This window comes from Melanostigma gelatinosum (genome assembly GCF_949748355.1).
Source record: "Melanostigma gelatinosum genome assembly, chromosome: 18".
NCBI classification, from domain to species: Eukaryota; Metazoa; Chordata; class Actinopteri; order Perciformes; family Zoarcidae; genus Melanostigma; species Melanostigma gelatinosum.
Genome location: NC_136651.1, coordinates 8,844,459 through 8,870,280, shown reverse-complemented (window position 1 = coordinate 8,870,280; position 25,822 = coordinate 8,844,459). Strand labels below are relative to the sequence as shown.

Below are 25,822 nucleotides of genomic sequence, written 5' to 3'. Positions count from 1 at the left end.
TCTTTGTACAGGGAGCGCGCGAGTGCCTCACCCGGAGATTCAAACCTTTGCTCTATGACACACGCAACACTATTGCAAATCAGCGCACACACACACACACGTTATGTTCAAAATTTCTCAAACAAAAGGTAAAGGAAAAAGCCCCCCTCCTTGTTCCAGAGATGAAGAAGCATGCAGAGGAGAAGAGGCAGCCCCCCCTCCCTTTCTTCCATCATTAAGCAGGGCCGAATCAGCTGGTTGAAGTTTAAATCAAAAGGAATTTAATATACTAACAAAAGAAAATGCAGTTACAAACTGAATTACATTATCAGTAGTAATACTTCATGAAATAGAGGCCCCATCCGCACCACACGACAGACTGGTGTGTCCGCCTCATGGTCCAGATGAGGTCTGATTATCTCCGGGGATTCAGTTTCTTTGTCCCTCCAAAGTCTCTGAAATGTCTCATATTACACATTCCTTAGCCCATCGATCAGCTCAGTGATTGGGTGAACCCTTCGGACTTCATTCGGCCACTTCCTTGACCAATTCACCCCCCTTCTTTAAGGCTGTGCTCAGAAACTCTTCAGCAACATCCCCCCTCTCTCACTTTATTGCGGTGTCATAAATTCTCTGGTTTCTCTCACAGTGCACAACAAATTCAGTGACTCTCCCTTTAGTTTAAACCTTCTACAAGTAAACAGATTGTAACATCATATCCATCGCTAGGTGCGCTTTAACACTTAAATTCATCACAATACTTATAAGTTGAATGCCTGTAAATACCGCAAGCATATTTCTACAGTAGCGAGAACCATCGAAATTAAGACAGTGTAGACATCTTAACGCTGATTGGCCAAGACTCGACACGTGGCATCAAATATGTTTTATTGAGAAGATCACGACATCACATTTTCTCCTTGTCTCACTCCAATCTGAGAAATGCTGGCTGGCCAGTTGACCCCCCCCCCCCAAAATTGAAAACTCTACGGATCTACACTCACGTGGATGATATATTTTGATTCAAAACGGCTTATTTCACCGAAAAGCGACACGTTTGCAGGTATTAAATCAGGACAAGAAGAAAACTACGAATTGCAACAGAGTCTCACTCCAAACTACATTAAAAGTTATCAGCCGGAGCATGAACAGTGTTTGAAAGAATAAATAAAGTGAACCCACGTGCTCTTTGTATCCGGACTTCCGGGTTGTGAACGGCGTCCAGAAGTTCCCGTTGTCGCTTATTCGCCTCTTTTGAACGAGAGATTTCCTCCTCGTATTCTGCTTTCGTTCTTTCAAACATACCTAATATATCTTCTTCAGCCGCAGTTAGTCGCTGGCTGACTAAAGATCTCAACATTTCTACTTTAGACATTTTCACTAAACCACAGGAAGTTTTTGTGGCGTTAGACATTCCTGCAGCTATCCCCGTTATTCCAGTCACCAAAGTGGTTAGCTAGTAGCTCCTAGTAGCTAGCATTCACGGGAGAAAAAGAGCAAGCCGCCATTGTCTCTTCGGTCTGGGAACTCACTGACCGTTTATTTTGCGCATGCGCACAACAGCACACAGGCACATCACTGCACAGGCCACTCAACATGGCTTTGCTACTCATATAAGGAATATGCTCAACCGTTTTCCTCCAGACGAACTCCGTTAAAAACACCGTTTACTCTCATTAAACTCTGACTAGCGTTGTGTTGGTCACTTCCGTCCTCGTCCGTCTGTTTCCAGGTAGCATGCTAAGCTAACCTCAATAGCTTTATAGGCTACCAGGAGATTAGTACTCTTCTTCTTCCTCTCCTCCTTCTTCTTCTTTCACTTTAATGGCGGACTACAAACCAATGTGTAAGGCGCCACCTACTGGACCGGAGTGTGTAACATCATGACTTTATGACAGTTATCATTTAAACACAATAATAATGTTATTTATAAATATAATGAAACAATTATAAATAAACTTCATATTGCAGTCATATTCTGGCTTTTTAACCCGTTCCATTCAAAATATTAAATAAAGCCCTTTTAAACTGAACTTGTTTGTCCCCTGTCTCTAACAGTCCTTTCATGCTTCACTCCCTTCCTGTATCTACCACTCTGTTCTTCAGTCTCTCTTTCCACTCTGAACTTCCTCCACTCTATCAGCACATGTTCTACAGTTTCTTTACAGTTGCATATCTCACATTTATCCCACTCTGTCTTTTTTATGATGTGTATAATGTGTCATTGAGTCCTGTATGTCCGAACCTTAATCTGAAAGTAACATCTTCTTTTCTACTTTTACTTCCATCACTTCTCACTCTGACTGATGTCTGAATTGTGTTGTAATTTCTACCCTTATTGTCATAATTCCAAATGTCCTGCCAAGATGTCCCATCCAAAGCTTTTACCAGAGAATGTCGAGTACTCCCAACCATTGTACAGGACAGTCGATGCTATATTTCCTTTAAGTCCACCCTGAATTCTAATCCAGTGTGATAGTGCAAACTCAGTTCTCCTCACATGTAATGGCAGTTCCCTGGATTTCACCAGCAATGCATTATGGGTGTGGTTTTGACTCGGGAGATGAGTCAGAGGAGAACCATCCAGAAGAAAAGGTGAATAGATAAAAGTCCATTCAGACAGGTTCTACGAGGAACATCCGGTTCCGCTGCAACTTGGTGGGTAACAAAAGCCCCTTTGGGTTGGGCTGTATATCATTACTCCTATCTTCAGTTACCTTCCATCTGTACATATGTAACAGTTGTGGGTCGTGGAACGAGACGACTCAAGTGATTGTTTTCCAACATTTATTTATTGAAGACAAAATATCACCAATGAATTGCCTTCAGACCGTTTTCTGCCCCTCTGCTCCCTCAGCAACGTGTGATTGAATTAATTTTCTTCAAATACACACTGACCAATCAGAGCTCGGCACGTGGACCGTTAATGAATATTACATAATCACAGTTTAAACTGACAAATGCAAAAAAAGACAGCTGGCAATAAATCTCAGACTGTGTGAATTAGTAAATTAACAGATTTATGACATCACTGCTTCATTTAGAGCAGGATAGATCTGACTATAAGTACATGTGTGTATTATGGTAAATTAATGTGTTGCAGATGTGTTTTCATGGCGTGTATGACGATATTTTAGCCTTGTTCTTTCAGCTGTAGCCTTAGTGGTGCGAAACAGACTTGGGAGTAAATAGAAAAGAAATGTGTAAATATTCTCTCATCACACATTCACTGACGTGTGTCGGCTTCTTGAGTCGTGTCTCACAGTCTCCGGCTACTTTAATGTTTGGTGTGGGTGATTTTAAGTTATGGAAGGAAACTTCCTTACTGCTTAGAATCATATTTATATATATTTTTATTTATTTGCCCAAAAGTCAGTTTCACATCGCTGGGGTCTCAGCTGAAAGAATAAGAATACATCAAAGTAAAACATGAACGTGAATACACGTGTTATTATAGTCAGATCTATCGCGTTATAGATGAAGCAGTGATATTATAAATCGGTTAATTTACAGAATGACAGTTAGTGATTTCTTGCCAGCTGTCCTTCCAGCATTTGTCAGTTTAAACTGCGTTACTTTCAGCATGAATTATGTTCATGTTGTTGATGTTGGTCTCAGAGTGCACCAGACTGATGCATTTAACTTTAAAATGTACAACATTTTCTTCCAGGTGAACGTGTCCCCGGCCCCCTCTAGAAAACCAACACTAACTAGAAAATAAAAACTCAATTAGTCTACTGGATCAAGCTAAAGACAGTACCAAATCTTAGCGTGGACTCAATGAGCGTTGTTAATTGTATCTTTTCCGGAGGACCTCCTCCCGGGAGCAAAGACCAAAGTCTCTCAATTCATCAGCGCAGCTAATCGGGGATAAGAATGTTCTTATTAGGAAAGTATTTCCTGCTCAAGCTAAACCGTGGCCTTTGTTTCTAGAGTTTCAACCGAGAACGTGCCAATCCTCTGGGGAAGTATAGAGGTTATTTTCATGCATTCAATTAGTTCATTTGTTGTATGCATGCGCAGTATGTGTTGTCTTTAACATATCTAATCATCAAAACATGTCAACATTTTAAAGGAAAAATAAGAATGAGCCTGTTCAACACCGATGTACTTTAAAGCCCTTTTACTTTGACCAGGATTGTGACTACATAGATATGAAATGATCAAGATGTCAAGGACCAAATGATGGAAAGAGAAAACATGGCTAAACTGAGCTTTAAGTTAATCTTCTACAGTAAGTGAGGCAAGGCACAGTCTGACATTTGAGTCATACAAGACTTGGTGTCCTCTTTACAAACGTAGTAGAAATACCGCTCTGATAAACAAATAAAACCAGTTTATGATCAAAATGTAACATCAGTATGAGGCTGATCCGAAGCGGTAACTTTCCTTCCAGTTGTTTGAACAATTTTATCATGCTACACATATGCTAAAATCTCTCGTGTGGAAAATACCGTTTAAAAATTATAATAATGTTCCCTTTATTTTGAAAATATATGGAAACTGTCCATTATTGACCATATTTTGCATTTTGTAATTTGATGTTACATGTTTTCGGTGTATTTATGTCATATCACATAGCATCATTTTCAGTAAAAATCATTATAACTTATAACCTTCAGCATAATGAGCTCAGCTGGATTCATTAAGAGTTAATCAAACAGTAAAAACACATTCGGGTAACAGAAAGAGACATGATAATATGCACATACAGTACGGAGATTGTGATCATATATGCACTGAAACTGTACACGTCAATACACAGACGGACAGACACACACTCACACATTCACACATTCACACACAAGCAGTCTTCAGAGATCTGGCGTCATGTTTCTCTCTCGACTTCAGAGTGAGTCGGCGCCGTGCTGAGTGCTGAACTCCTGGAAATCCTCTGGGATGGTGTCTGTGGAAGTGAGAAGTCGGGTATCATGAGATGAGCTCAGACTCTAAAGCCAAAACGAGGCCAAACCAATTATATTCACAGCTGTAGTCTGCAACAACAACATCAGATCTCAATCTAAAATCACTTTCCAGACGCAAGCAATGAAAGACCGTAAGAAGATATGTATTGGAAACAAACCTCAAGACAATCGCTGCATAGCATGCAATCAGGGTAATTCAAAATATATAAAAATAATAGAATATGTGGATTTGTGATTCAGTGTTCCTCCCTCACCATTGCAGCGGTATTTCAAATTGGACCAGATGATGTTTTCCTGAGAGAAACAGAACACGCCGAGTCGTCCTCCTCTCATGGTCGTGTCAATTGTCACGCCAGAGTCGGCCACCAGCTCAGTTCCTTCATAGAACCGCGCCCTAAACAAAACACACAATTAAAACAAATAATCGACGTTCCACTCTCACCACTTTGGGGAAATATGCTTATTCACTTGCTTGCTGAGAGTTAGATGGAGCAACAATTACGGGTTTTTTCGTGTAATCAATATGAAGATTGTCCGGAACACGGTTGGTCGTATACCTGATGTATCCAACCTGTGGGCGATGCTGCAGGTACCAACGGTAGGACACCTTGTCCTTCCAGCCCACATTCCTGGGGTCCTTCCACAGCAGACGCACCTGGTCGTTGGTGTCTCCCGTGTGCCACAGAGAGTTCCTCAAGTGCTCCCCGGGACCCGATTTAGACTTCACAGCCTGATGAACAGCGACAGATAACAGAGAGAAGTAAGGGGGAGAGAGAGAGAGAGAGGAAGAAATGTGGAAAATATGTCGAGGGATTAAAAATAGGATGAGCACGAATCTGCTGCCTGGGGGAGTTGATGACTTGTGCTTTCACCTTAAGTTGGATGCCGGGCTCAGCCACAGCTCTGAAGGGTGTTGCCTGCCAGTAGGTCTGTTCAGTCTGCTTCCACATCACCACGTAGAAGGAGGACGAGTCCTGGTAGCCAAAGATGAAGCCGGCGTAGTCGTCGTCGGTCACTGTATTTACGTGAAATGTTCCTTCGAAGTCCACTCCACTGAAAGCAGTGTAACCTGGCAACAGAAATCAGTATATTACTGATGTTCAGACATTGTGCATTTTATTCACTGATATTCAACGCAGAGGAAATACTTCTTACCAACAGCAAGTCCTGGGTCACTATTCATGGTCTGGATAATTTCCATTCCCTGTGTGAGAAAGAGTTGTGAATAAGACATTTTGCACCCTGATGCCTTCATTTGCTACACTGTACACGAATTAATGCAGAAGCAGACAGCCAAATAATTCCATCAGATTTTCAGATGATACGGCTATATTAAGTCTGCTGCTGGAGATTGCCACTTTTAAAGACTGGTGTGACAGCCACCACCTCATTTTTAACGGTAATACCAAAAGACAGAGGAAATCATATTTGAGAGCTGCATCTCATGGCCCTGTAATCATTGGTGACAGTGCAATTGAGCAGGTGTGCTCCTATAAGTACTCGGGAATACAAATGGACAATAAATTAAATTGAGAGTGTCCACGTTGATTATCCGTGTGCTAGGCTGGCTCAGAGGCTTTCTCTGCAGACTCAGACTGAACTGAGATCACGTCAACGTTGGACAACGCTGTGCTGGAAAGCATCATTAAATATGGTATGGCACCTCACAGTTAAAAAATCGAGAATCAACAACACGGTTAAACGAGGCACTGTTGTATATTGTCTTGTGTATTTTTTGTCGTCGTGGTACGATTTCACGCATCACGATTCACATTTCTTATTGTTATTGCTTCTGTTGTTTAGATAAAAATATCGACCATAGCTGCTTCAACTTGTACATGGAGAGGGAATTTTCAGCTTTTAGTAATCTCACCTGGTTCAGAACAACCCAGTTGGGGTCGATCTGGGCGTCGCCCTCAGGGTCCAGCACCACCGTCTGATAGGCCCTGAAGTCAGTCAAGGTGACCTCAGCATTCTCAGGGCAGTTGTCGATCCTGTCAATCACTTTGTCCTGGTCAAAGTCAGACTCGCACATGTCTCCAACTCCATCATCTGAGGGACAACAGAGAGGAGATTTAGACTTAAATTAAAGTAAGAAAGACCGTGAGTCATTGTTCCAATAGGTCAGAGGTGCAGAGACTTGTTAACAGTTTTTGATTACACACACTGGCAAAGATTGTGTTGCGTCATTTATTCAAAGTAACGAGCTCCTTTTAAATCCTTTTTAAACCAGCGTGTTTCCTGCGTTGTCACAATGAGGAGATTTCAGACTGGCTTAAGCAAAAATGTCAAAAAGGCCGACAGAGCTGAATATAAAACATCCCCAAATGTCCTTTCTTAAGGGGCTATTCACATTTCAAGCAAAAGAGCAAGGCTGTATGTTGCATTGGTTTAATATAGATGGATTGTATCTCTCTAGTCTGCACCCTGCTGTGTGGGTTCAGCATTAGAGCTGCTGTGTCTGCCGTGGTTAAAAAAGTGCCACGCTGTAGTCTACTCGGTGGTGTTCGTGTCTTGTAGTGTGCAGTTCTGATATGGATTATTAAATGGAAGGAAATGTGTTGATGCACTTTTATCACTGTGGAAGTGCAACAGCTGCTACGACGTCAAGAAGGTCCGACTTGGCGGTTCTTGGCATAAAAGCTTCATTCTGTGTCAACGATTGAATTGATGCTCAATCGGGCAAATGCCTGAATGTCTTGTGTGCATCTTGTAAAACATTTGGACTCAGTAAATACACTTTTTGTGTTTTGTTATTTTCCCAACTGTCAGCTCCAACTTACATCTCTTGACTCCCTGACTGCCAAAAAAAGCTGTCTTGACTTGATTTGAATTGACACTCCAGGGGGCATGTTTTACACAGAAAATGTCCCAATGAGTCACCAAAAATGCCACTCAATGTGCTCACAGTTGCTTTTGTTTGATCTGCGTTGGTGTGCAACTGGGGACCAAAATTGCTTTCAAAGGAAAGTCAGGGAGCAGTTCGGGGAGAATGTGGAGATGAAATTATGAACATTTATCTGATCACCAGGCTGGTTTTCAGCCAAATATATCAACAATCATATGTGATTATTACTGTAAACTGATTTGACTGCGTGGTATATGAGGAGGTGCGATGTCTTTTAGACCATCGCTCACCGTTGTCGTCGATCTGGTCAGGATTTGGTGCCAGCCGGCAGTTGTCTGGTCCCGGTGGCAGAGTGTCAGGGATCCCGTCGTTGTCGTCGTCATCGTCACACTCGTCACCCAGCCCGTCTTTGTCACTGTCCAGCTGGGAGCTATTTATTACGAATGGGCAATTATCCTTGGTGTCCTGGTGACCGTCGCCATCACTACAAGGGAAAGTGACACGATCGCATGATGTGAAAAAAGGCTGTAGTACTAGCAGTAGTATGAAACAGCAGTTCAGATATCTGCAAGAACACAACATGAAGACTGGGAGAATATCGTTACCTGTCTTGGTTTGTGTCACAGGAGTCTCCAACCAGGTCGTGGTCAATATCAGACTGAAACAAGAGCAGAGAGTTCACGAAAAACACCATTTCTTTTACACTTGAGGGACTCTAGTAACAAAGTGTACTCAGTTACTTTCCACCACAGCTATCCGTCCGTCCATCCCTCCATCTGGTTCTGACTGACCTGGTTTGGGTTGGGGATGTCGGGGCAGCTGTCGCAGGCGTCTCCCACTCCGTCTCCGTCCCGGTCCAGCTGGTCTCTGTTTTGGACAAGCTGGCAATTGTCCAGAAAGTTCTTCAGGCCTATGCTCGCCAGTCAACAGGAGGAGATGGTTCGTGTTATTTAGCAGTCAGTCTGACTCCGTCTCAGCAGGGAAATATATAGTATTGTCATGGATGACATATTCGGAGGTGGCAAGTACAGATAATATTGTACTGTAGTAGAATAAATACTCTTCTCATTGTCCCTTTTTCTGAACTCTCACAAAAGATATCAGTGAATTTCTATGATTCTGTGACAATAAGTCGATTGACAGAATATTTACCTGCAACAATTCTGATAATAAATCCAAAAATGCCCAAAAATATTTAGTTCCAGTTTACTCATTTTAGGAATTGGGGAATCATATGTGTCAGTAAATTGATTTTACTCCGGCTTTTGGACCATTGGTCAGACAAAACAAGCTTTTTGAAGATTTCAACTTGGGCTTTAAGACATTTTCCACTATTCTTTGTCATTTTACAAACCCCTCGTTTTATAGAGAGAATTATCGGCAGATTGGAATCGTTGGCTGCAGCCCTATCATAAAAGAAACCAAGCTACTGCCCAGTGGAAATATTAACAGATATGGATGTTGCCAATATGGAAGAATGATTACATGGATACATAATGAGATATTATCTTCATCTGTTTGAATTGAGGTTTGATCTCTAAAATCAAAGTAATGCATTAAAGTAACTCTCTCACACTTAGTGAAGTCAATCAGTGAATTTATATTTGATTTTTGAATGCATATGAAAAATGTAGACATTACATCCATACTACTGTTTGAACTATATCGACTGAATAATTATATGGCGTGGTACTTGTAATTCCACCACTAGGTTGCACTGTTGTATTTGCTGTGAAGGTGAACGGCAGTTTGTGTTCAGATGCTATTTCTTATTCATCGCAGGGAGGCAGCAGCAGCCCCACGAATGCATAAAGGTCAAGCAGCAGCAATAGAGGAGAAACCATCTTCTCTGCCATGGGGTTTTCTGAGGTGTAATCATGCTGGTGAATGATCAAAGCTTGTTTTCGCTCAGGGGTCAGACTGCTTTTGGCCTTAACTTTTCTTTTTTTTTGCAGTGCTGTTTGTTATGCCTCAGCTGGCTTATAAAAACATCCATACAACTGTATTTTTTTTACAACATGATTAAGAGAGATTTGTACTGTAAAATCTGCATTATTTAATGTAAGAGCAGGGTGTAAATGTGAAGGAAGGAACAGAATAATACGTTTAATTAAACGGAGAGTGCCTTCAGTGCTGGTTATATAAGCACGAGCATCGGTGCTATTTTATTTATCTCCATACCGTCTCCATCCATATCATCATCGCAGGCGTCCCCTTTGCCGTCGCTGTCGGTGTCCTTCTGGTCCGGGTTCTCCACCGTGCGACAGTTATCACAGGCGTCGCCGTGGCTGTCCTTATCGCTGTTCCTCTGGTCCACGTTGGCCTTCAACCTGCAGTTGTCCTGAGACAGACGGAGAACACAAAGGCCCCGTTCACATCACGTGTATTTGTTTTCAGTGGACAAGCTTGCATGTGCATGCATGTTTTCGTACGGATTAATACAACTATATATATCAACTGGAAGGAACGATAGATCGAGATAAGGATGTTGTTGGTTTGTGACTCCAAAGAATGTGTAGATTGCTTCATCTCAGGACCTTTTTCATCCTTTTTACGAGTTTGTGTCAGACAAGATGACAATTTTATTCCAGTAATGGCAGCAAAGAGAGCAAACAAGACAAAGAACTATTGAGTCACACTCCAGTCACTGATGGATTTAATCCTGACGAACAAAGTGTGCTATGTACAACTGTATGAACCAGTGAAATACACAAACCTTTTACTTTTTATTGATGAAATCATTTGAATACAATATACTGTGCACAGATGCAGGTAAAACCATCGTCTTAAACTTACATTACCATCAAATCAATCATCAATATAATCATCAAAACTATTTCAAACTGTACAGTTGGCGCTCATTCAGTGAATAACTTTTTGTATTGAAATCAGTGTAGTTGAACCGCGGTTAATCATGTGTCACTTCAGAGGTGACTCGTGCTGAAAGCTTTTATCACAAACGGAAACTTTACTGCAACCACAACAGCTAAAGGGGATTGTTTCCTGTGTGGGTTCTCATGTGTGTCTGTAAATTTGAACGCTGTTTAAAAGATTTCTTACAGACTGAGCAGCTGAAAGGTTTTTCTCCTGTGTGGGTTCTCATGTGGCTCTGTAAAGTTGAACGCTCGTTAAAAGATTTCTTACAGATTGAGCAGCTGAAAGGCTTTTCTCCTGTGTGGGTTCTCATGTGGCTCTGTAAATGTGAACGATGGTTAAAAGATTTCTTACAGACTGAGCAGCTGAAAGGTTTTTCTCCTGTGTGGGTTCTCATGTGTCTCAGTAAATGTGAACGCATGTTAAAAGATTTCTTACAGACTGAGCAGCTGAAAGGTTTTTCTCCTGTGTGGGTTCTCATGTGGCTCTGTAAAGTTGAACGCTCGTTAAAAGATTTCTTACAGATTGAGCAGCTGAAAGGCTTTTCTCCTGTGTGGGTTCTCATGTGTCTCTGTAAAGTTGAACGCCTGTTAAAAGATTTCTTACAGACTGAGCAGCTGAAAGGCTTTTCTCCAGTGTGGGTTCTCATGTGTCCCTGTAAATGTGAACGATGGTTAAAAGATTTCTTACAGACTGAGCAGCTGAAAGGTTTTTCTCCTGTGTGGGTTCTCATGTGTGTCTGTAAAGTTGAACGCTCGTTAAAAGATTTCTTACAGACTGAGCAGCTGAAAGGCTTTTCTCCTGTGTGGGTTCTCATGTGTGTCTGTAAAGTTGAACGCTCGTTAAAAGATTTCTTACAGACTGAGCAGCTGAAAGGCTTTTCTCCTGTGTGGGTTCTCATGTGTGTCTGTAAAGTTGAACGCTCGTTAAAAGATTTCTTACAGACTGAGCAGCTGAAAGGCTTTTCTCCTGTGTGGGTTCTCATGTGTGTCTGTAAAGTTGAATGCCTGTTAAAAGATTTCTTACAGACTGAGCAGCTGAAAGGTTTTTCTCCTGTGTGGGTTCTCATGTGTGTCTGTAAAGTTGAACGCTGGTTAAAAGATTTCTTACAGACTGAGCAGCAGAAAGGTTTTTCTCCTGTGTGGGTTCTCATGTGTATCTGTAAAGTTGAACGCTGTTTAAAAGATTTCTTACAGACTGAGCAGCTGAAAGGCTTTTCTCCTGTGTGGGTTCTCATGTGTGTCTTCAGATTTTGACTCTGGCCAAATGTTTTCTCACACTCAGAGCATCTAAAATGTTTTTCACCAGCGCTACATCTTGAATCAGTGACACGGACTTCATCAGGTTTCACATAGTTTAAACCTGACTGAGGTTCTCTGGTCTTCTTCCCATCAGCACCCTCATCAGTGTCAGAAGAGTCTCCAGGCTTCTCATCAGTATCTGGTTCTGGATGTCTATCTGGATCCAAGTTCCTGTCTGGTTCTGGTCCTCCACAGTCCTCTCCATCAGCTTCTGTTCCCATCTGTTTAGTTTGTCTTTGATGAAGCTGTGAGGACTGAGCTTCCTCTTCTTCATCTTCACAGGAGTGAATGAGAACTTGACATCGGCCTCCTCCAGACCTTGAAGCTGCTCTCCTTCCTGACTGGTGCAGAGTTCCTCCTGTTCTTCTTTAATGTGTGGGGGCTCTGGGTCCTCCTGGTCCAGACTGGAGCTCCACTCCTGCTGCTCAGAGGGAACCTCTTCTTTAACCAACAACAGCTGCTGGACGTCTGCAGGAAAACAGTAAACACACACAGAGGGGTTACAAAGACATTTTAGAATTGAGCAAATAGTCTCCTGGACATACACTTCCAGAGTATCACTAGAACCAGATAATACAATAATGTAATCAACTTATGTGACATGAACATATGAACCATTTTAAGCTGCCAAATCCATGTGGTGTTATCAAAGAACAAACTTGTAATTTAAGTTGAAATATTTCCTGTCATCTAGAAGCTGAGAGAAGAAATCAGCATACCTGCAAACTCATAAGAGGTGAAAGAGGTGCCAAGCACCCGAAGGGGGACGGGGGGGGGGGGGGGGGGGGGGTAGACGATCTACAAGTATTAACAATTTATTATTTATTCAGTCAAGCATCAAAAACATAGATCTATGGTTTCACAAAACACAATAATTGATTAAGTAGCCCTAGCAACAGACAAAGTCAGGGCTCCGTATACGCATCTCTCCTCAGTGTTTTGTGAGCCCTGTATCTTTATACTTTATTTGAATTTGTCCAGCACAGGGACGCATTATCTTCACCCACACACAAGCCAGGGTTGGGCCACATTGTGTGTGGGAGTCCTGGAGTCTCAGGGATGGGGAAGGTGCTGTTCCTGCAGGTTGATACACAATATCCCACCGACTAACCCGATTCACAACACAACTAGTTACAAGTTTTAAGCTGAACCACCTGCGTGTCAGAGCTCCCTCTTTGTACGGCGAGCACGTGAGCGCCTCACCTGGAGATTCAAACCTTTGGTCTATGACACACGCAACACTATTGCAAATGAGCGCACACACACGTTATGTTCAAAATTTCTCAAACAAAAGGTAAAGGTAAAAGCCCCCCTCCTTGCTCCAGAGATGAAGAAGCATGCACAGGAGAAGAGGCAGCCCCCCCCCCCCCCTTTCTTCCATCATTAAGCAGGGCAGAATCAGCTGGTTGAAGCTTAAATCAAAAGGAATTTAATATACTAACAAAAGAAAATGCAGTTACAAACTGAATTACATTATCAGTTGTGATACTTCATGAAATAGAGGCCCCATCCGCACCACACGACAGACTGGTGTGTCCGCCTCATGGTCCAGATGAGGTCTGATTATCTCCGGGGATTCAGTTTCTTTGTCCCTCCAAAGTCTCTGAAATGTCTCATATTACACATTCCTTAGCCCATCGATCAGCTCAGTGATTGGCTGAACCCTTCGGACTTCATTCGGCCACTTCCTTGACCAATTCACCCCCTTTCTTGAAGGCTGTGCTCAGAAACTCTTCAGCAACATCCCCCCTCTCTGACTTTATTGCGGTGTCATAAATTCTCTGGTTTTCCTCACAGTGCACAACAAATTCAGTGACTCTCCCTTTAGTTTAAACCTTCTACAAGTAAACATATTGTAACACATCATATCCATCGCTAGGTGCGCTTTAACACTTAAATTCCTCACAATACTTATACCTTTAATGCCTGTAAATACGGAAGCATATTTATACAGTAGCGAGAACCATCGAAATGACCATCGAAATTAAGACAGTGTAGACATCTTAACGCTGATTGGCCAAGACTCGACACGTCGCATCAAATATGTTTTATTGCGAAGATCACGACATCACATTTTCTCCTTGTCTCACTCCAATCTGAGAAACGCTGGCTGGCCGGTTGACTAAAAAAAATTGAAAACTCTACGGATCTACTACACTCACGTGGATGATATATTTTGATTCAAAACGGCTAATTTCGCCGAAAAGCGACACGTTTGCAGGTATTAAATCAGGACAAGAAGAAAACGACGAATTACAACAGAGTCTCACTCCAAACTACATTAAAAGTTATCAGCCGGAGCATGAACAGTGTTTGAGAGAAGAAATAAAGTGAACCCACGTGCTCTTTGTATCCGGACTTCCGGGTTGTGAACGGCGTCCAGAAGTTCCCGTTGTCGCTTATTCGCCTCTTTTGAACGAGAGAGTTCCTCCTCGTACTCTGCTATCGTTCTTTCAAACAGACCAAATATATCTTCTTCAGCCGCAGTTAGTCGCTGGCTGACTAAAGATCTCAACATTTCTACTTTAGACATTTTCACTCAACCACAGAAAGGTTTCCGCCAGACGAACTCCGTCAACTCCTTGTCACCGTTTACTCTGACTTGCGCTGTGTTGGTCACTTCCGTCCTCGTCCGTCTGTTTCCAGGTAGCATGCTAAGCTAACTTCAATAGCTTATCGGCTACCAGGAGAGTAGTCCTCTTCTTCTTCCTCTCCTCCGTCTTCTTCTTCTTCTTCTTCTTCTTCTTCTTCTTCTCCTTCTTCTTCTTTCACTATAATGGCGGACTCCAAACCAATGTTTAAGGCGCCACCTACTGGACCGGAGTGTGTAACATCATGACTTTATGACAGTTATCATTTAAACACAATAATAATGTTATTTATAAATATAATGAAACAATTAGAAATAAACTCCATATTGCAGTCATAGTCTGGCTTTTTAACCCGTTCCATTCAAAATATTAAATAAAGCCCTTTTAAGCTGAACTTGTTTGTCCCCTGTCTCTAACAGTCCTTTGATGCTCCACTCCCTTCCTGTATCTACAGGTCCTGCCAAGATGTCCCATCCAAAGCTTTTACCAGAGAATGTCGAGTACTCCCAACCATTGTACAGGACAGTCGATGCTATATTTCCGTTAAGTCCACCCTGAATTCTAATCCAGTGTGATAGTGCTAACTCAGTTCTCCTCACATGTAATGGCAGTTCCCTGGATTTCACCAGCAATGCATTATGGGTGTGGTTTTGACTCGGGAGATGAGTCAGAGGAGAACCATCCAGAAGAAAAGGTGAACAGATAAAAGTCCATTCAGACAGGTTCTACGAGGAACATCCGGTTCCGCTGCAACTTGGTGGGTAACAAAAGCCCCTTAAACTAATAAAAAAGTATATCATTACTCCTATCTTCAGTTACCTTCCATCTGTACATATGTAACAGTTGTGGGTCGTGGAACGATACGATTCAAGTGATTGTTTTCCAACATTTATTTATTGAAGACAAAATATCACCAATGAATTGCCTTCAGACCGTTTTCTGCCCCTCTGCTCCCTCAGCAACGTGTGATTTAATTCATTTTCTTCAAATACACACTGACCAATCAGAGCTCGGCACGTGGACCGTTAATGAATATTACATAATCACAGTTTAAACTGACAAATGCAAAAAAAGACAGCTGGCAATAAATCTCAGACTGTGTGAATTAGTAAATTAACAGATTTATGACATCACTGCTTCATTTAGAGCAGGATAGATCTGACTATAAGTACATGTGTGTATTATGGTAAATGAATGTGTTGCAGATGTGTTTTCATGGCGTGTATGACGATATTTTAGCCTTGTTCTTTCAGCTGTAGCCTTAGTGGTGCGAAACAGACTTGGGAGTAAATAGAAAAGAAATGTGTAAATATTCTCTCATCACACATTCACTGACGTGTGTCGGCTTCTTGAGTCGTGTCTCACAGTCTCCGGCTACTTTAATGTTTGGTGTGGGTGATTTTAAGTTATGGAAGGAAACTTCCTTACTGTTTAGAATTATATTTATATATATTTTTATTTATTTGCCCAAAAGTCAGTTTCACATCGCTGGGGTCTCAGCTGAAAGAATAAGAATACATCAAAGTAAAACATGAACGTGAATACACGTGTTATTATAGTCAGATCTATCGCGTTATAGATGAAGCAGTGATATTATAAATCGGTTAATTTACAGAATGACAGTTAGTGATTTCTTGCCAGCTGTCCTTCCTGCATTTGTCAGTTTAAACTGCGTTACTTTCAGCATGAATTATGTTCATGTTGTTGATGTTGGTCTCAGAGTGCACCAGACTGATGCATTTAACTTTAAAATGTACAACATTTTCTTCCAGGTGAGCGTGTCCCCGGCCCCCTCTAGAAAACCAACACGAACTAGAAAATAAAAACTCAATTAGTCTACTGGATCAAGCTAAAGACAGTACCAAATCTGAGCGTGGACTCAATGAGCGATGCTCTCAAATTGAAAGAACACGCTCTTGGATAAAGATAGGATGAAAGCTCCATCGTTCCTCCCCTGTGTGATGTTTCATGTGGTGTGTCAAATGTATTTCATACATTTTGTATAAAACCGTTATCACAAACAGAACCACTATGTCTCTTATATGATTAACAGTGCCATTGATGAATAAATAATTCCTTCATCGGATGAGTGTACTTCCAATAATAAATGAATCCAGGTATACAGCTGTTTTCACAATAACCTGTAACCAAGACTGTGATGGCGTCTGTGCAAATTTACAATCTGTGATTTCATATTTGATAAAGAGTCTCTCCAGCGTCATACAAACAGTTCACATTCTTTTCAAAAGACATTCTGAGCATGTGGGCCCCTGAGTGAGAGTATCCCAGTTCTTCCACAGACACTAATCCACGTAGTGCACCTGCGCCTGGAGCTCCTTGGAGATGTACCCGAGAAGGGTCGCCGTCAGCTGCTGCTTCAGGGTGGCGTTGTCCATCACTAGAGCAGTTAGCTGAGCCAAATCTGTCCACTGAATGTCTCCCAGCACGGCCAGAAGACTACCATCAAGCTTCTGCTGCTGCTGAGGACTGAGCTCCATTATGACCTGAGGCAGCGGTTTGAACTGTCCACTGGTCAGCCAGCAGCCCAGAAGGCCTCCGACAGCACCGCCTACAGGGGAAAAGGGTTTCAAACATGTGGAATTATGATTGCACACACAAACACACACAGCATGACAAGGATAGAGTGATTAACCCCCGCTGGATCATCGTCCTCGGTGTGTGCACCCATCTGGGTTGTGTGCCCATCGCCAACGCCGGAGACTTCGGAGGCTACTACTGTCCGTGCCATGGCTCCCACTACGATGCTTCAGGAAGGATAAGAAAGGGACCTGCTCCTCTAAAGCTGGAGGTTCCCTTCTATGAGTTCACTGAGGAGGACGTAGTCATAGTGGGATAAATACTGGAGCTCTGTCTCAGTTCCTCCCTGTAATATGTATTTTTTAGATGGCTCCGTGTGAGAGCGACATAAAACGTGTGTATTTACCATTAAAGACATATTTCCAACTCTATGATTGAGCTATTGTCTTTTCCCTCGTACAAAAGAGAGTTGTTTTTCTTTGATTGATCTGCATCACTTAGCTTGATGTCTTTTGATTCACTGACATTTTATTTATTGTTTTAATCTCTATAGATTTCTTTCATTCCGCACTATTTTTAGCATTTCGTATTTTCCAAACAGCATTATGTAACACAATGTATGAGGGCCGGGTGTGATCAGGTCCAACCCCTTTGCTGCCGCACCAATCCTGATATATTGTGTTGGAGCTGTGTGATGAAGTCAAAGGTGGGGCCTGTTTCATGGTTACCTAAAGTTGAGCTGGTAAAAGTGCTCATACACATGAACAAGAGGCCTGGGGAGCACAACGATTAGGATAAGATGATGGTACGATCAAGAAAAGCCACCGGCAAACTAAAAAAGTATCGACAAGTTGTGAACACATTCAGGAATGTGTCGGCCTGTTGATCAACTGGAAGGACCGATAGATCGAGATAAGGATGTTGTTGGTTTGTGACTCCAAAGAATGTGTAGATTGCTTTATCATAGGACCTTTTTCATCCTTTTTACGAGTTTGTGTCAGACAAGATGACAATTTTATTCCAGTAATGGCAGCAAAGAGTGCAAACAAGACAAAGAACTATTGAGTCACACTCCAGTCACTGATGGATTTAATCCTGATGAACAAAGTGTGCTATGTACAACTGTATGAACCAGTGAAATACACAAACCTTTTACTTTTTATTGATGAAATCATTTGAATACAATATACTGTGCACAGATGCAGGTAAAACCATCGTCTTAAACTTACATTACCATCAAATCAATCATCAATATAATCATCAAAACTATTTCAAACTGTACAGTTGGCACTCATTCAGTGAATAACTTTTTGTATTGAAATCAGTGTAGTTGAACCGCGGTTAATCATGTGTCACTTCAGAGGGGACTCGTGCTGAAAGCTTTTATCACAAACGGAAACTTTACTGCAACCACAACAGCTAAAGGGGATTGTTTCCTGTGTGGGTTCTCATGTGGCTATGTAAATGTGAACGCCTGTTAAAAGATTTCTTACAGACTGAGCAGCTGAAAGGCTTTTCTCCTGTGTGGGTTCTCATGTGTCCCTGTAAAGTTGAACGCACGGTAAAAGATTTCTTACAGACTGAGCAGCTGAAAGGTTTTTCTCCTGTGTGGGCTCTCATGTGTATCTGTAAAGTTGAACTCTGGTTAAAAGATTTCTTACAGACTGAGCAGCTGAAAGGCTTTTCTCCTGTGTGGGTTCTCATGTGGCTCTGTAAAGTTGAACGCTCGTTAAAAGATTTCTTACAGACTGAGCAGCTGAAAGGTTTTTCTCCTGTGTGGGTTCTCATGTGTATCTGTAAAGTTGAACGCACGTTAAAAGATTTCTTACAGACTGAGCAGCAGAAAGGTTTTTCTCCTGTGTGGGTTCTCATGTGTATCTGTAAAGTTGAACGCACGTTAAAAGATTTCTTACAGACTGAGCAGCAGAAAGGTTTTTCTCCTGTGTGGGCTCTCATGTGTCCCTGTAAAGTTGAACGCTGGTGAAAAGATTTCTTACAGACTGAGCAGCTGAAAGGCTTTTCTCCTGTGTGTGTTCTCATGTGTTTCTGTAAAGTTGAACGCTCGTTAAAAGATTTCTTACAGACTGAGCAGCTGAAAGGCTTTTCTCCTGTGTGGGTTCTCATGTGTATCTGTAAATGTGAACGCTGGTTAAAAGATTTCTTACAGACTGAGCAGCTGAAAGGCTTTTCTCCTGTGTGGGTTCTCATGTGTCTCTTCAGATTTTGACTATTGCCAAATGTTTTCTCACACTCAGAGCATCTAAAATGTTTTTCACCAGCGCTACAATGTGAATCAGTGACACGGACGTCATCAGGTTTCACATAGTTTAAACCTGACTGAGGTTCTCTGGTCTTCTTCCCATCAGCACCCTCATCAGTGTCAGAAGAGTCTCCAGTCTTCTCATCAGTATCTGGTTCTGGATGTCTATCTGGATCCAAGTTCCTGTCTGGTTCTGGTCCTCCACAGTCCTCTCCATCAGCTTCTGTTCCCATCTGTTTAGTTTGTCTTTGATGAAGCTGTGAGGACTGAGCTTCCTCTTCTTCATCTTCACTCTTCACAGGAGTGAATGAGAACTTGACATCAGCCTCCTCCAGACCTTGAAGCTGCTCTCCTTCCTGACTGGTGCAGCGTTCCTCCTGTTCTTCTTTCATGTGTGGGGGCTCTGGGTCCTCCTGGTCCAGACTGGAGCTTGACTCCCGCTGCTGAGAGGGAACCTCTTCTTTAACCAACAACAGCTGCTGGACGTCTGCAGGAAAACAGTAAACACACACAGAGGGGTTACAAAGACATTTTAGAATTGAGCAAATAGTCTCCTGGACATACACTTCCAGAGTATCACTAGAACCAGATAATACAATAATGTAATCAACTTATGTGACATGAACATATGAACCATTTTAAGCTGCCAAATCCATGTGGCGTTATCAAAGAGAACAAACTTGTACTTTAAGTTGAAATATTTCCTGTCATCTAGAAGCTGAGAGAAGAAATCAGCATACCTGCAAACTCATAAGAGGTGAAAGAGGTGCCAAGCACCCGAAGGGGGACGGGGGGGGGGGGGGGGTAGACGATCTACAAGTATTAACAATTTATTAAGTCAAGCATCAAAAACATAGATCTATGGTTTCACAAAACACAATAATTGATTAAGTAGCCCTAGCAACAAACAAAGTCAGGGCTCCGCATACGCATCTCTCCTCTCAGTGTTTTGTGAGCCCTGTATCTTTATACTTTATTTGAACTTGTCCTGCACAGGGACGCATTATCTTCACCCACACACAAGCCAGGGTTGGGCCACATTGTGTGTGGGAGTCCTGGAGTCTCAGGGATGGGGAAGGTGCTGTTCCTGCAGGTTGCTACACAATATCCCACCGACGAACCCGATTCACAACACAACTAGTTACAAGTTTTAAGCTGAACCACCTGCGTGTCAGAGCTCCCTCTTTGTACAGGGAGCGCGCGAGTGCCTCACCCGGAGATTCAAACCTTTGCTCTATGACACACGCAACACTATTGCAAATCAGCGCACACACACACACACGTTATGTTCAAAATTTCTCAAACAAAAGGTAAAGGAAAAAGCCCCCCTCCTTGTTCCAGAGATGAAGAAGCATGCAGAGGAGAAGAGGCAGCCCCCCCTCCCTTTCTTCCATCATTAAGCAGGGCCGAATCAGCTGGTTGAAGTTTAAATCAAAAGGAATTTAATATACTAACAAAAGAAAATGCAGTTACAAACTGAATTACATTATCAGTAGTAATACTTCATGAAATAGAGGCCCCATCCGCACCACACGACAGACTGGTGTGTCCGCCTCATGGTCCAGATGAGGTCTGATTATCTCCGGGGATTCAGTTTCTTTGTCCCTCCAAAGTCTCTGAAATGTCTCATATTACACATTCCTTAGCCCATCGATCAGCTCAGTGATTGGGTGAACCCTTCGGACTTCATTCGGCCACTTCCTTGACCAATTCACCCCCCTTCTTTAAGGCTGTGCTCAGAAACTCTTCAGCAACATCCCCCCTCTCTCACTTTATTGCGGTGTCATAAATTCTCTGGTTTCTCTCACAGTGCACAACAAATTCAGTGACTCTCCCTTTAGTTTAAACCTTCTACAAGTAAACAGATTGTAACATCATATCCATCGCTAGGTGCGCTTTAACACTTAAATTCATCACAATACTTATAACGTTAAGTGTAATGCCTGTAAATACCGCAAGCATATTTCTACAGTAGCGAGAACCATCGAAATGAAGACAGTGTAGACATCTTAACGCTGATTGGCCAAGACTCGACACGTGGCATCAAATATGTTTTATTGAGAAGATCACGACATCACATTTTCTCCTTGTCTCACTCCAATCTGAGAAATGCTGGCTGGCCAGTTGACCCCCCCCCCCCAAAATTGAAAACTCTACGGATCTACACTCACGTGGATGATATATTTTGATTCAAAACGGCTTATTTCACCGAAAAGCTACACGTTTGCAGGTATTAAATCAGGACAAGAAGAAAACTACGAATTGCAACAGAGTCTCACTCCAAACTACATTAAAAGTTATCAGCCGGAGCATGAACAGTGTTTGAAAGAAGAAATAAAGTGAACCCACGTGCTCTTTGTATCCGGACTTCCGGGTTGTGAACGGCGTCCAGAAGTTCCCGTTGTCGCTTATTCGCCTCTTTTGAACGAGAGATTTCCTCCTCGTATTCTGCTTTCGTTCTTTCAAACATACCTAATATATCTTCTTCAGCCGCAGTTAGTCGCTGGCTGACTAAAGATCTCAACATTTCTACTTTAGACATTTTCACTAAACCACAGGAAGTTTTTGTGGCGTTAGACATTCCTGCAGCTATCCCCGTTATTCCAGTCACCAAAGTGGTTAGCTAGTAGCTCCTAGTAGCTAGCATTCACGGGAGAAAAAGAGCAAGCCGCCATTGTCTCTTTGGTCTGGGAACTCACTGACCGTTTATTTTGCGCATGCGCACAACAGCACACAGGCACATCACTGCACAGGCCACTCAACATGGCTTTGCTACTCATATAAGGAATATGCTCAACCGTTTTCCTCCAGACGAACTCCGTTAAAAACACCGTTTACTCTCATTAAACTCTGACTAGCGTTGTGTTGGTCACTTCCGTCCTCGTCCGTCTGTTTCCAGGTAGCATGCTAAGCTAACCTCAATAGCTTTATAGGCTACCAGGAGATTAGTACTCTTCTTCTTCCTCTCCTCCTTCTTCTTCTTTCACTTTAATGGCGGACTACAAACCAATGTGTAAGGCGCCACCTACTGGACCGGAGTGTGTAACATCATGACTTTATGACAGTTATCATTTAAACACAATAATAATGTTATTTATAAATATAATGAAACAATTATAAATAAACTTCATATTGCAGTCATATTCTGGCTTTTTAACCCGTTCCATTCAAAATATTAAATAAAGCCCTTTTAAACTGAACTTGTTTGTCCCCTGTCTCTAACAGTCCTTTCATGCTTCACTCCCTTCCTGTATCTACCACTCTGTTCTTCAGTCTCTCTTTCCACTCTGAACTTCCTCCACTCTATCAGCACATGTTCTACAGTTTCTTTACAGTTGCATATCTCACATTTATCCCACTCTGTCTTTTTCATGATGTGTATAATGTGTCATTGAGTCCTGTATGTCCGAACCTTAATCTGAAAGTAACATCTTCTTTTCTACTTTTACTTCCATCACTTCTCACTCTGACTGATGTCTGAATTGTGTTGTAATTTCTACCCTTATTGTCATAATTCCAAATGTCCTGCCAAGATGTCCCATCCAAAGCTTTTACCAGAGAATGTCGAGTACTCCCAACCATTGTACAGGACAGTCGATGCTATATTTCCGTTAAATCCACCCTGAATTCTAATCCAGTGTGATAGTGCAAACTCAGTTCTCCTCACATGTAATGGCAGTTCCCTGGATTTCACCAGCAATGCATTATGGGTGTGGTTTTGACTCGGGAGATGAGTCAGAGGAGAACCATCCAGAAGAAAAGGTGAATAGATAAAAGTCCATTCAGACAGGTTCTACGAGGAACATCCGGTTCCGCTGCAACTTGGTGGGTAACAAAAGCCCCTTAAACTAATAAAAAAGTATATCATTACTCCTATCTTCAGTTACCTTCCATCTGTACATATGTAACAGTTGTGGGTCGTGGAACGAGACGACTCAAGTGATTGTTTTCCAACATTTATTTATTGAAGACAAAATATCACCAATGAATTGCCTTCAGACCGTTTTCTGCCCCTCTGCTCCCTCAGCAACGTGTGATTGAATTCATTTTCTTCAAATACACACTGACCAATCAGAGCTCGGCACGTGGACCGTTAATGAATATTACATAATCACAGTTTAAACTGACAAATGCAAAAAAAGACAGCTGGCAATAAATCTCAGACTGTGTGAATTAGTAAATTAACAGATTTATGACATCACTGCTTCATTTAGAGCAGGATAGATCTGACTATAAGTACATGTGTGTATTATGGTAAATTAATGTGTTGCAGATGTGTTTTCATGGCGTGTATGACGATATTTTAGCCTTGTTCTTTCAGCTGTAGCCTTAGTGGTGCGAAACAGACTTGGGAGTAAATAGAAAAGAAATGTGTAAATATTCTCTCATCACACATTCACTGACGTGTGTCGGCTTCTTGAGTCGTGTCTCACAGTCTCCGGCTACTTTAATGTTTGGTGTGGGTGATTTTAAGTTATGGAAGGAAACTTCCTTACTGCTTAGAATCATATTTATATATATTTTTATTTATTTGCCCAAAAGTCAGTTTCACATCGCTGGGGTCTCAGCTGAAAGAATAAGAATACATCAAAGTAAAACATTAACGTGAATACACGTGTTATTATAGTCAGATCTATCGCGTTATAGATGAAGCAGTGATATTATAAATCGGTTAATTTACAGAATGACAGTTAGTGATTTCTTGCCAGCTGTCCTTCCAGCATTTGTCAGTTTAAACTGCGTTACTTTCAACATGAATTATGTTCATGTTGTTGATGTTGGTCTCAGAGTGCACCAGACTGATGCATTTAACTTTAAAATGTACAACATTTTCTTCCAGGTGAACGTGTCCCCGGCCCCCTCTAGAAAACCAACACTAACTAGAAAATAAAAACTCAATTAGTCTACTGGATCAAGCTAAAGACAGTACCAAATCTGAGCGTGGACTCAATGAGCGTTGTTAATTGTATCTTTTCCGGAGGACCTCCTCCCGGGAGCAAAGACCAAAGTCTCTCAATTCATCAGCGCAGCTAATCGGGGATAAGAATGTTCTTATTAGGAAAGTATTTCCTGCTCAAGCTAAACCGTGGCCTTTGTTTCTAGAGTTTCAACCGAGAACGTGCCAATCCTCTGGGGAAGTATAGAGGTTATTTTCATGCATTCAATTAGTTCATTTGTTGTATGCATGCGCAGTATGTGTTGTCTTTAACATATCTAATCATCAAAACATGTCAACATTTTAAAGGAAAAATAAGAATGAGCCTGTTCAACACCGATGTACTTTAAAGCCCTTTTACTTTGACCAGGATTGTGACTACATAGATATGAAATGATCAAGATGTCAAGGACCAAATGATGGAAAGAGAAAACATGGCTAAACTGAGCTTTAAGTTAATCTTCTACAGTAAGTGAGGCAAGGCACAGTCTGACATTTGAGTCATACAAGACTTGGTGTCCTCTTTACAAACGTAGTAGAAATACCGCTCTGATAAACAAATAAAACCAGTTTATGATCAAAATGTAACATCAGTATGAGGCTGATCCGAAGCGGTAACTTTCCTTCCAGTTGTTTGAACAATTTTATCATGCTACACATATGCTAAAATCTCTCGTGTGGAAAATACCGTTTAAAAATTATAATAATGTTCCCTTTATTTTGAAAATATATGGAAACTGTCCATTATTGACCATATTTTGCATTTTGTAATTTGATGTTACATGTTTTCGGTGTATTTATGTCATATCACATAGCATCATTTTCAGTAAAAATCATTATAACTTATAACCTTCAGCATAATGAGCTCAGCTGGATTCATTAAGAGTTAATCAAACAGTAAAAACACATTCGGGTAACAGAAAGAGACATGATAATATGCACATACAGTACGGAGATTGTGATCATATATGCACTGAAACTGTACACGTCAATACACAGACGGACAGACACACACTCACACATTCACACATTCACACACAAGCAGTCTTCAGAGATCTGGCGTCATGTTTCTCTCTCGACTTCAGAGTGAGTCGGCGCCGTGCTGAGTGCTGAACTCCTGGAAATCCTCTGGGATGGTGTCTGTGGAAGTGAGAAGTCGGGTATCATGAGATGAGCTCAGACTCTAAAGCCAAAACGAGGCCAAACCAATTCTATTCACAGCTGTAGTCTGCAACAACAACATCAGATCTCAATCTAAAATCACTTTCCAGACGCAAGCAATGAAAGACCGTAAGAAGATATGTATTGGAAACAAACCTCAAGACAATCGCTGCATAGCATGCAATCAGGGTAATTCAAAATATATAAAAATAATAGAATATGTGGATTTGTGATTCAGTGTTCCTCCCTCACCATTGCAGCGGTATTTCAAATTGGACCAGATGATGTTTTCCTGAGAGAAACAGAACACGCCGAGTCGTCCTCCTCTCATGGTCGTGTCAATTGTCACGCCAGAGTCGGCCACCAGCTCAGTTCCTTCATAGAACCTCGCCCTAAACAAAACACACAA

General features: G+C 41.8%; 1 protein-coding gene and 1 long non-coding RNA gene across 2 annotated transcripts; both read right to left on the bottom strand.

Annotated features, from left to right (window-relative positions):
* Positions 1-4,087: 4,087 nt before the first annotated feature.
* Positions 4,088-10,174, bottom strand: LOC306792304 (thrombospondin-4-B-like; the record flags this gene model as incomplete). Its single annotated transcript, XM_079289377.1, has 11 exons — positions 4,088-4,885; positions 5,159-5,298; positions 5,462-5,634; positions 5,777-5,973; positions 6,060-6,108; positions 6,778-6,956; positions 8,043-8,236; positions 8,358-8,410; positions 8,544-8,662; positions 9,934-10,093; positions 10,163-10,174. The coding sequence occupies 11 exons, from the start codon at positions 10,172-10,174 to the stop codon at positions 4,827-4,829; spliced, it is 1,335 nt and encodes a 444-aa protein (XP_079145503.1). The 3' UTR covers positions 4,088-4,826.
* A 14,420-nt stretch (positions 10,175-24,594) lies between these two features.
* On the bottom strand, positions 24,595-25,792 carry LOC306792601. Its single transcript, XR_013772829.1, has 2 exons — positions 25,666-25,792; positions 24,595-25,392 (listed from the first exon to the last, which is right to left on the bottom strand). It is a non-coding gene; the product is annotated as an uncharacterized lncRNA (long non-coding RNA).
* Positions 25,793-25,822: the final 30 nt, after the last annotated feature.